This window comes from the organism of the source record quoted next (assembly GCF_019968955.1).
Source record: "MAG: Porospora cf. gigantea A chromosome Unknown PgA_NODE_802_length_10837_cov_347.975, whole genome shotgun sequence".
Classification (NCBI taxonomy): Eukaryota; Apicomplexa; class Conoidasida; order Eugregarinorida; family Porosporidae; genus Porospora; species Porospora cf. gigantea A.
This window is the reverse complement of record NW_027151907.1, coordinates 1-10,837: the sequence shown is the minus strand read 5'-3', so window position 1 is coordinate 10,837 and position 10,837 is coordinate 1. Positions and strand designations below refer to the sequence as shown.

The 10,837-nt window shown below is 54.2% G+C and overlaps 5 protein-coding genes across 8 annotated transcripts; 1 reads left to right on the top strand and 4 right to left on the bottom strand.

The window, feature by feature from the left end:
- On the bottom strand, nt 1–1,612 carry KVP18_001905 (uncharacterized protein; the record flags this gene model as incomplete). Of its 2 annotated transcripts, none has more annotated exons than XM_067952375.1 (1): nt 1–1,612. In XM_067952375.1, a coding segment is annotated over one exon (1,612 nt), but the record flags the coding sequence as incomplete, so codon positions are not given. The 2 variants fall into 2 exon arrangements, with proteins under 2 accessions (XP_067806212.1, XP_067806213.1); XM_067952376.1 differs by having other exon boundaries at nt 60–1,612.
- Nucleotides 1,613–1,685: 73 nt separating this feature from the next.
- On the top strand, nt 1,686–3,258 carry KVP18_001906 (uncharacterized protein; the record flags this gene model as incomplete). Of its 2 annotated transcripts, XM_067952377.1 has the most annotated exons (5): nt 1,686–2,444; nt 2,474–2,631; nt 2,659–2,868; nt 2,897–3,203; nt 3,232–3,258. In XM_067952377.1, the coding sequence occupies 5 exons, from the start codon at nt 1,686–1,688 to the stop codon at nt 3,256–3,258; spliced, it is 1,461 nt and encodes a 486-aa protein (XP_067806214.1). The 2 variants fall into 2 exon arrangements, with proteins under 2 accessions (XP_067806214.1, XP_067806215.1); XM_067952378.1 differs by lacking the exons at nt 2,659–2,868; nt 2,897–3,203; nt 3,232–3,258 and having other exon boundaries at nt 1,686–2,510.
- Nucleotides 3,259–3,356: 98 nt separating this feature from the next.
- KVP18_001908 (uncharacterized protein) lies at nt 3,357–5,612 on the bottom strand (the record flags this gene model as incomplete). The annotated part of the gene is made up of 1 exon (XM_067952381.1): nt 3,357–5,612. One exon carries the CDS (start codon nt 5,610–5,612, stop codon nt 3,357–3,359), a length of 2,256 nt encoding a protein of 751 aa, XP_067806218.1.
- Nucleotides 5,613–5,660: 48 nt separating this feature from the next.
- KVP18_001907 (uncharacterized protein) lies at nt 5,661–9,277 on the bottom strand (the record flags this gene model as incomplete). 2 transcript variants are annotated; one of them, XM_067952380.1, is made up of 2 exons in its annotated part: nt 5,661–6,386; nt 6,416–9,277. In XM_067952380.1, 2 exons carry the CDS (start codon nt 9,275–9,277, stop codon nt 5,661–5,663), a joined length of 3,588 nt encoding a protein of 1,195 aa, XP_067806217.1. The 2 variants fall into 2 exon arrangements, with proteins under 2 accessions (XP_067806217.1, XP_067806216.1); XM_067952379.1 differs by having other exon boundaries at nt 6,416–9,106.
- Nucleotides 9,278–10,193: 916 nt separating this feature from the next.
- On the bottom strand, nt 10,194–10,559 carry KVP18_001904 (uncharacterized protein; the record flags this gene model as incomplete). Its single annotated transcript, XM_067952374.1, has 1 exon — nt 10,194–10,559. One exon carries the CDS (start codon nt 10,557–10,559, stop codon nt 10,194–10,196), a length of 366 nt encoding a protein of 121 aa, XP_067806211.1.
- Nucleotides 10,560–10,837: the final 278 nt, after the last annotated feature.

The following is a 10,837-nucleotide window of genomic DNA, read 5'->3' as shown; positions in this document are numbered from 1 at the left end:
TGAAGAACTTGTAGAAGAATACCTTATACGAGACGCTATCTTGGTATCGGTTCATATACTGATGGTTCTCGAAGCCGGCCAGGTTGTAGGCGATCAAACGTTCCCACAAGAAGTCCAGAATCTTAATTGCAATGGCCGTGATAAAGGTGATGACGTAACGGATTGCGACTAGCGAGAAGAAAAACCCAACCCATTCGCTGTGCTGCACCTTCTCGGACCAGCCAGTAATTCCACCGAAACCCGCAGAAGCCAGAATAGAGTCGGTGATCTCCTCGTTCACTACGAGGATGGAGGCGATGGTCGCAGCGATGACTATGACGGAGGTGATCATTTCTCGGAAGGCCCTGCTCTTGGGAGCGAAGGTTTTCCTCCAGAGATCGGGACGGACTGGGTCACGAGCGTAGCCATCGTGTTTGAACCAGGGGGTCTCTTTAGGGCTTCGTGCACTGCCACCGACAAGTTCGATGCCCCATTTGAGACTGAGCATCTTCTGCTTCCGCTGCCACAACTGGAAGAAGATCGAACCCCAACCAGCCATGAAGACGCAGAAGCCAACGCGAATGATGTTAAGGAAGCGGGAGTTGAATTCGAACTCATTGTCGAATAGTTGCTGGAGGATGAAGAGCAGAGTTCCAACGACTGCAGGAGCTACCAGCATTTTGCAGTAGAAGCCCAGCCAGGCAAAATATAGAGCGATCTCCTCTCCAAAGTAGTCTTTTATCTGGTCCAGCGGCTGATTCCAAGACCACACCAACATGAAGTTCCCCCAACAGGACTTTAGTGCTTCCAGCGAGACAGGCTGAGACAGAGCGTAAGAGGCGCACATCCACTTGTGCTTCATCAGGTACTCGCAATTCACAAACTCGAAGACAGCCGTGTCGAGCAACCGAATCCTATCCACGTCTCGGAACATTCCGACTTCTGGAGCGTCAGGAACCGAGTCAATGGGACGGGAGAGACGATCATACCTCTGGAAGACCCGCCCAATTCGCTCCATCGCGCCTCCTTTGTGGGCCGGGCCTTCCTCGATCGCCGTCTCGAACGGGACGAAGGGAGGAACGAAGTTGGGATCTTCTTTGAATTCCGCGAAGGACGTCACGTCGTCGTCCATCTGCAGCGGGTACGACTTCAGATCAGCGACTTTGCGGCAGCTGCTCTCAGGCATACGGACTCGAATCAACGTCTTGTTGCCGCATGCGGAGTCCTCTGTTACCATATGCACCTTCAGGAACTGGAGCACGTAGACAAACACGCGGTACACAAGATCCTGGAACTCCTGCCTCGTGTAGTCGCGGTCCATCTCACTTGGACTCAGTCCATACACGCTGTGGAGAGCACCCACCGTGTCAAGAATCATGCCGTCCACTCCTTGTCGCGCGCGTAGAGCGTTGATGATCATCGTGTGCACCTGTGCTGCAGGAATGATGCCGTCGGGCTTCTTAGCGTGTTTTGCGAAGACGTAGCAGTGGTCAAATTCCTCGAATCTCACTGGGTCAACACAGGCAGTTGTGCCGTAAAGACCCTTTCGAGGTTGGTTGTCATTCTTAGCCGTCACCGACAGCCCACCCTTAGGTTGTCGTGTTACTAGAGGCTCTAGCTCGACGTCGCCCATTTATAGGAATTACCCATTTGGAATCACAATGAGTCCATGAGTGCTCTCAACAAAATTGCAATACTTTTCAACAATGCGTTGTTTACAGCTCCTGTCGTCTCTGCTTATTGCAGTGTCAGTAGCCCAGCAAGTTAATGCTCCAAGTCTGGAGACTCCTCTCGTAACCACAGTAAACGCAGTTCCTCCCAGCAGAGCGACGGAACGGAAGACTGCAAAGCCAACGACGACGGCAGTCACCACTCTACCAACGGAACGGAAGACTGCAAAGCCAACGACGACGGCAGTCACCACTCTACCTACGACTGCATCGGCCAGGCTTTCGACTCAGCTGCCTGGCGTCCCAGCCAAGTCCTCCCAGGTCCTGACTGATGACGATTTCGAGCATCTTACTCAGGCGGCTACGGGATCCACCACTGGACCTTGGTTTGTGATGTTTTATGCTCCTTGGTGCGGCCACTGCCGCATGATGTCTACGGAGTGGGAGAAGTTAGCCTCAATGGCTGAAAACTTTTCTGTGGCTCGAGTGGACGCCACTGCGAATATGGATCTTGCCCGACGCTTCGAGATTCGCGGGTTCCCCACGGTTATGTTTATTAACAAGGGAAAGCTCTACAAGTACGCTGGACGAAGAACCGCAGAAGCTATGATGTCTTTCGCTATAACTGGACACCAGTCGGTAGAGGGCGTGTCGGTACCACGGCCGAAGACCTTTGTGGACAAGGCTCTGTCTATGGTGAGCGGAAGTCTCCAGGACGTCTCGCGCATGGTAAAGGAAGGCCGAGCTGGCACGCCGCTGACTACGGTGGTGGCTGTGGCTGGTTTGCTGGCGGGTGTCAGCTGCTCGGTCTGCATCGCATGCAGGTGCTGCCGCCGCAAGAAGATCGTCAAGCAGGATTAATTATGCCGCCGGCGGAGAACGTCCTCAAGGATGAAAACGCAGTCCAGAAGGGCGAAGGAGACACTGGCAACGTCTGGGTTGCCAGCGTTGGCGCTCTATTCTCGTCTGTTTTCAAGAAGAGGTGATGCAACGTGTAACCTTTACATAGTTACGTGTCCTATCTGTTTTGGACTGCCCTGCTCAACATTATCAATGGGGTGGCGTTGATAATGGCGTACACCGTATTCGCTCCAACGAAAACGCTCAACACCGTTGCCTGTGGACTAAATACAGTCGCCACAACAATCGCTTCGTTGTGGCTGATATCCGGCGTGGTCATGTTCCTGGCAGCCTGGGGTTACAGCACCATAGACTTTCAGTGGGTGGGGTATCTTGCCAGAATCCAGAGGGGGCAACGATTACTTCGCCAACCTCAACAAAAGGCAGAAACTAGTAGGCACTCTGGTTCGCTTCGGTCCTTTGTACGTGCGACTGATCCACTTGATTTCGTTTTGTTTCATCGACGTACTCGTCATAGGAGCCATGATACTGCCCGAGTGCAACGCTACAACGATGCAACTCATCTTCTGCATTGTGCTCGGAATCTGGTTTCTCTTACCACTCCTGGGAGTGTTCTTCAAGTCTACTTTGCCTGTGTATCCAGCCGTTTTTGAGCCCCGTCGGACGGCAACAGACTACTATGATGAGCTTATGGTAATCGATACAGACACCAGTTACGCAGCGACTTGTGAAGCAGCTTGGCCCTTAGAAATACACCGATGGGCCGCGGAGACTACGAGTAGACGAATCCTTCACTTTCCTCCTGTACGTATACGCTCAGGCTGAAATGACAAGGACACCAGATGCTCACTTGTTTACGTTCAGTCTTAACAGACTTCGGAATTCCTGGCGAGTCAGTTTACTTCGGATCGATTCTTGCTCGCTAAGGAACAGCATTAAATCTCCTTCCAGCACCTGCTGGATCAGCTGCAGAGTTGACCAATGTCGGCAGGCCTCGCCAACTGACCTACCGTCCTTGGAGATGTCCACAACTGGTTGGATCTGGGCGAGAAGCGAGTTCAACAGAGTGACCACCGCTTCGCGCAAGGCCTCCGACAGAGGAGGAGTCTCTTGCTTTCCGGCCAGCTGCTGCGTTGCAGCCTGAAGAACAGAGGCGGCTGCGTTCAGCACAATGGACACCGACTGCAGATCACTCATCGCACTAGATACCTTCCCAACAGCCAGCAGCTTCTTCACAATCGCCAAGCATAACCCGTCCACTAGGAAAGCTGATGTGGACAGGAACACCGACGAGGGAAGAAGAGTTCGACAGGACTTCACCGACTTGCGGATGTCGCCAACGGCGTCTGCGAGGCCCTTCTCGATGTTCTGGTACTCGACGTCGAACTCGTTCATCAGACCCAGGGGCGTTTCCAACTTTAAGGCCAACGATTCCCACTTGTGTTTTACTGAATAACTGTACACCGTCTGCTGCAGCCTTTGCAAACTCTGTACCTGATCCACGAAGCAGGTCTCAGACATATGCCTGAACGCCAGCAGGTTCAATGAGTAACCCACATAGAGACAGTCGGAAAAGAACAGAGCTCCAGCGACAAGGGAGCTGGAATCGACAGTCTTTGGTCGAGTAAAAATGAAGAGCTCCACCATGTCACGAGCGGTCTGCTGCATCTGCTCAGAAAGGTCGTCCAGCTCCCGCCTGCCCACATCAGTGGACTCCTCCACGACTTCTCGGATCAGCTTGACGATCTTGTAAACAGAGCTAGAGACTGAGCATTCCGGAAGCACTGACATGCAGCTGAAGGCACCGCTTCGATTCTCGTGCTGTAGGTAGTCGTCGAGTGCGTGGGGGTTGATGGTGTGCGCTAGACTAGGATCCAAATCGGCCGCAGTGGGGCTCTCGGCGCCCATAGACGAGCAGCACTGGGTGTAGGAGTCTTTTTCACAGGCGTCAGAAACGTCCATGGTCGTTACATCCTCCGAAAAGATGAGTTCCTTGACAGATTCCAGAATACGAATTCGTCTGTGGCTCCACGATGTCAACTCAGTGGAGTCGACGAAGTCATGTAACCGGGAATCAGAGGCCTTCACGAAGCCGCACGTCTGGCCGAGGCGTTCGAGGCTTCGAATCAGCTCCCGGTCCAGATTGTCTGTTGGATGAGGCAGAACATGGACTGTCCTATGTACGAGCCAGTTCCACAGATGCCCTCCAAAAATTGCCTTCGTGGCGGCATCGAAACAGAAGTGTCGGTATAGGAAGTCCACGAATGACAGCAGCGGGGTCAATATGACCTCGTGCACAGATCCTGCAGTGTCCTGTCTCTGTAGTCGCCACGACCAGATACGGGCGTTATCTTCGCCCTGTTCCTCCTGTGCCAGCACCATCACGCTGCCGGATCCGTTTAGGTGCTTGGAGGTGACCAGATCAAACACAGGTTGAATCACTGTCGACAATAAACGGCTGCTCAGTGTGGAAAGGAAGGGTGCCAGGCAACCCAGGCTTGCCACAGCGTGCCACATGTGGTCCAAAGCCACTGTGCACCCGTCCCGCGACACTACCGGTCTGACGGTCACAGACGCAGGCGCAAACGTCCAAAACTCCCTCATCAAATCATCAACTAGCGCCCTGAGCTGGGCCTTGTTGGACCTCAGACGGAGGCGGAGATGCTGGGTTTCGTCGGTCAGCTGCTGGAGATCTGGGCGCAGCCGGCAAGACTTGCTGAGGGCGTCAGGCAATCCCGAGAAAGGGGGGCAGATGAATCGACAGAGGAGGTACTCTCCCTCAGCCACGTAATCCGCAGCTACATCGATCTCATACGCCTCAATGGCATCGTCGAAGGCGTCTTGCGTCTCCTCGAATTTTTTTACCTGCTCTAAGAATTGGATGCGTCTCGTGAGTGATTCCAAAGCGGTGTGGCCAGATACCTCTAGACCCTCCACGCCTATGTTCTCAACATCGAACTTCAAGTGAGTCAGTTGTTTGCCCAAGTCTTCCAGCTGACCCCCAAGGGTAATGTACGTCATCGCTTCACTCTCTACAGTTGCCATCAGAGAGCGCCGCAGTTCTGCCTCTTTAGAGACCAGTTCTTCCAGCTTTGCTGCCATATATTATATTTTCGCATGTAAGCAAGCATTCACGCAGCAACACGCATGTTAGCGCCCTCGCCCGCGGCCACAACCTAGAACCTCGCGAACTGCTGGGTAACAGCTTCTGTAGTCGTCATGATTGTGACCTCGCCCTCCGCCTCGACCTCCGCCTCGACCTCCGCCTCGACCTCCGCCTCGACCTCCGCCTCGACCTCCGTCTCGACCTCTACCTCGACCTCTACCTCGGTCGTCGACAGGCAGTCGGGACCAATTAGTCTTCTTCTTGGTCGATCGACTTCCCCCGCTGCAGGTCGACTCGCCATCAGAATCAGCTTTGGGATTTGGCTGCATTGAGGCGTCTTGGAGCTCTCCGCGGTTGTCCTGTACGAAGCGGTCCATAGCTTGTCTACCATCCAGTCGGTCCATCCATCTATTGTACATGCCCGCACGTGCCTCTACGCGCCGCGTGTCACCCAACCTTTCAATAGCGGCGTCAATCGCCTGCTCGTCGCCCTCGCACAGGTCGTGGATGTCGCGATCGCTCTCTATAACGTCCTGAGTGTACGCCGCCGCTTCATCCTGAAGGACTTCCGTGTCTCGTAGTTGTTGGTTAATACCTTGAACAGCCTTCCACTTGGGCAGCATCCGGTGGTGACCAGGACCAATTCGCAGTAGCTTTCCGAGCCAGAAAGCGGCGCAGACGTCGGTCAGGTGATCCGTTGAGTGACACCAGTTGCAATACTGCTCACAGTTAATTCGATTGTGCCCCTTTCGGCCACATCCAAAGCAAATCTGGATGATGAATCGAAGTTTACACTTACCGGTACTGCAGTGCATTGCGAGTGCACGTGTCCAGGCTCGAAGCAGTGATGGCATATTTTGGCTCCTCCCATGGCGTTCAAAATCATCTTCTCTGTAATCCAGCGGTACCCCGCATTTGTCACGAACGAGTTGTTCTGGGTGGTCTGTAAGAAGATCTTCTGTCGACCATTGCCTCCACTTTTGCTATACAGGTTAGCTGTGGTCTGGGTCCAATACCGCGACGTTTCAGAGCTGTGGCTTGGTTGGGTGAAGAGCGCCTTGAATGACGGTGGCGATATCTGCCTCATCCGGGTGAGCAGGTTCCAGCACATCAAAGCTTCACTGGGACTGACGATGCCGTTACGTAGGTCTAGCTTCATGAACCACACAGGTGCGTAGTCACCGTTCTCATTGGTGGTATGTACAATTTCCAGCTGAACTCCAGCTCTCTGATGGCTGTGGTTCGTGCAGCTGAACGTGGCATGCGGCCCACTGCAAAAAGCGCAGCACAGGTCCGTGCGGGTCGCCCGGCTGTTCCGGGTAAGCAGTTCGGTAATGCTCTTAAGCGCCTCGCTGTCTGAGGAGAACTGCTCGTTAGCGAATTGGGTTTGAGAGAGCAGCACCTTGACCCGAGGAGACTTCGTGCAGTGAAATAGCGCGTTCTCCAAGCGGTTGAGCGTAGGAATCAGTTGGCTGTGGGCATGGTCTAAGCTGTGCACAGGGAATGTGGGGATATCGGATGCCAAGGCGATCTTAATGTAGTCCAGGCCAGCGCGGTCTTGTGACACATAGCCGTAGTTCGCCAGATCAGCAAGTGCACGAGCGCAGTCTATCTCGTACGGAGTCTGGAACTGCGCAGAGTACTGTCGGAGTATTGTCTGAGTGGCAATCCGTCTAACGTCATTATGAAAGTCGATAGGCATGATTCGGTGGTCCCCGTGGACTTTGAAGAAGGCAGCAGATTCAGTAAGATGCTTCAAACGGTCGTGGACGCGTCCACGACGTACCTGGGTGGGAAGGTACATGCCGGGTTGCGATGCCGGAGTAGCGATACTCATGAGCACTTCCTGGAGCTCTTCTCCGTTCTCGTTCACATTTGCCGCTTGGACAGACGCTTGGGTTACAGGTTGACTCCTCTTGTTCTTCTTTTTCACACAAGTCAAAAGATCAACCGTCATGCTACCGGGAAGCTGGAGTGCTGCAGCGCGAGGAGCTGCCAGGGCTTGTCGGTAGTTGGACATCTCACGGGAGCAAATCCTACCCATCTCGTTCGTCTCCGCTCGGGCTCCCGCCACCTGGCGGTCGATCTGGGCTTGGCTGGGGCCGGCGAAAGGGACGTTGGACAGAGGAATGCCTCTGTTGGGGCCGACGTTCAGCTGACTCGACATTTCCGACCGTTGGAAAATGGGTGCTCGCATGAAGTACCGGTTCATGAAGGCCTCGCTGCCCTCGCGGGACATCTGAGGCAAGTTGACCTTATTCCACTTCATTAGTGCTCTTTTAGTGTCGCGGCGAGGCCCATACGTGAGGTGGGTCTCGGGGGCATCGGTTGGTGTCTCGCGAGGATTCACCAACATTCGGTTCACAACAAAATTCTGCTGAGGTAGCTCCGACAGAGTCTGCTGCATACGTCTCAGGGTGTTGGCGAGGCGCCTCCGGTCTTGGGACAGGCCTTGAACTGAGTAAGCTTCCGGCTTTGACGCCGCAGCGGCCTTTAGTTGATTTGTTAGGATGGCTAGGTCCTTCTTGTGTTGTTCCAAATCGTTTCGCTCGTACTTTATCACCGTCCTCTTATCGGCGTTGGCGCTCTGGTCCGAGGCAAACAGCGCGATCACGGACGAGACGGGCTCTTCGTCGCAGTCGGCGACATCCCAGCGATTTCCACCCTCGTCCAGAATCATCTCGATCACGAACGTTTTAAAAACCTCAGCCGCTGTGATCAGGTCCTCCCCAGTCTCATCTAGAGTAAGATTGATCTTTTGGATAGGCCGGAACTTGGTCCCAGTGTCCGTAACGAGGGTTATGCCAACGCCGGTGCTAGTGACGTACACGAAAGCCTGGCCAGGAGCGATCTGCAGCTGAGTTCTCAACCACGCTGCGACGTCTGCTTCCTCGCCTGGTGGAAGAGAATCCATGGATTGCGATTCCCGGGAGGACTGCGCGTCCCCAAAGCTCGATTCGAAGCCCTCATCGGACACCGACTTCTGCTGCTGAAGGGAGCTGCCATGGGCTCCACCCAGTGGTTGGGCTTCGGGATCCTGTCCTCCTTCAGCCCCAAGCGGCGCATCCGCACCGTTGGCGGGAGGCATGCCTGGATGCATTGGGAAGCCCATGGGAGGCCGATGGGGCGGGTATCCCCTCGGCAGAAATGCTTGGTGGTCCACATGACCCATGTGACGGTTTGGGTTTGCAAAGTTACCATCATCTGCGTGGCGCAACCTGAGTGTTGGCTGTCCGCTGTCTTCATCTACGTGGCGCAACCTGAGTGTTGGCTGGGGGGTGGCTTGCCCTGGGGGCAGACAGTAGACCTGCCCACCCATAACGCTATTGTTGTTCGCCATCATCTGCGTGCCGTTGGGGGGCGACCACGGCTGTCCGTTATTGGGCGGTGGTCTCACTGGCACAGGTCGGAACATGGCCTGAGGGTGCATGGGCATCTGGTGCATGGGCATCTGGTGCATGGGCATCTGGTGCATGGGCATCTGGTGCATCTGGTGAAATGCTGCAGAGTTCGGCTGGAGACTCAGCGTCCTGAAACCCGGCACATGATTTGGGTCACAGTTCTGATGCGGCTCCGAGGGAAATGGGAAGCTGGACGCTAGCGTGACGAGACTTGAATTAAGCTCTTGATCGTCAATGGAGAGTCGAGATATCATTCGCATGATAATTGCAATATTAAAGGCTTATATGAAATTAGTGGAGCCTTCCCAGTTGATGGGCTGATCACACAACAAACACCACGCAGAGGACGGTCGATACCAGAAGGGTGTGCGACGGAAGGTCTTCTACAAATTTTACTGGAAGTCTAAAGTCTGAAAAAAGCCTCTGGTGAGCTGACAGAGATGATTGGACTGACCACGAGGAAGTTCAAAGCAATTCTCTGCAAGGAAAACCGCAGGTTTCAGGGATCAACACATCTCGGATTTCGGTTTCGGAGAGCGTCGGAAGCCTACCAGGAAGACTCCATACTGTCGGATGCGTCAAAACTTTGCAACAGCCACTCGTTCAAGTCGGGCTGAGTTGAATGGCTTCCAAACTGGGCGTACCAGGTTTTCCTGGCTCCGAATGCTGCATCATCGTCCTCGGAATGCACACAGGGCTTGGCTGGCGAGGCCTTCGATGCCGCCTCTACGAACTCTCCACATAGAAAGCGCGCCGAGGTTCTGCTAGCCCATAAGCCAGTCCACTCATCGTCTCCTTGATCTGACAGGCTGAGCGAGGAGACGGTACTGCACGTGAGCGAACCGTGTCTGAGGGCGTCGTCAGAGTACCATTCTATGCTTTCGAGGCCGTTGATCACTCCTTGGAGCCTTCAACGAGGGTGGAAGTATCCAAGCGGAGCACGTCAGACTGACGGCTCCGCAACACGTTGGGGCTTTCATAGCACTCTAACAACGCCTGCAGGTTGTTGCTGGCGCTGTGAAGCGTGGGGGTGTACAGGCGGCTGACACCTGGCCAAGGAATCATATTGAAAGGTCCGGAAGCTAACCCTCTGAGAATGTCCCGTTCGGTTTGCGGGGCCGGGCCGTAGCCTTCAACCTTGGTGGTTCTCCACTTGGACAGGATCTCGACATCACCCTAGGGGAACGTCGCACACATAGACAAAAAACGGTGCTTCATTAGATGATTCAAGGCGACAAGCACGCAATTAACAGCGATGGTTTTTTCCCTACCACCATCATCATCGCATAGCACGATGGATACCTTGATGTACAGGGTGTCGTCGGCCCCTGTGGAGAATACTCCGTAGCTGTCGTACCGAATCTCTGCGCTAGGCGCGACAGGCATGGGGAACGAACGATAAGCTACCGCTTTCGATGACAAGTCAACTCGGATGGACGACCTGTCAGCAACGACACTGCCTTCCAACCACAGGCTGCGGAGTGCCAACATCACAACGTTCTCGGAAACGCTGGAATCACTCTCACCCTTGACAATTGACATGTTCTGTTCTCACTCAAATTACGTGTTAATGTGCTTTGTGGGCATGACGTCCCGCTAGGCAGGCGAGCTTGGCGCTGCCTCGCGGCCGATCAAGCCAACAATTAGGCACCAATCATAAAAAGTCTACAAAATCATGACTAGTTGAAGTATTGTGCAGGCAACTACATTATCTCTAAGTCTATGGCTTCTCGATCTCCTTTGTGCGGTGGCTTCTGCGCCAGCGACAAGAACATGGTTATCAGCGACCATTCCTTGAGCAACAGTGTTGGAGCAGAGGT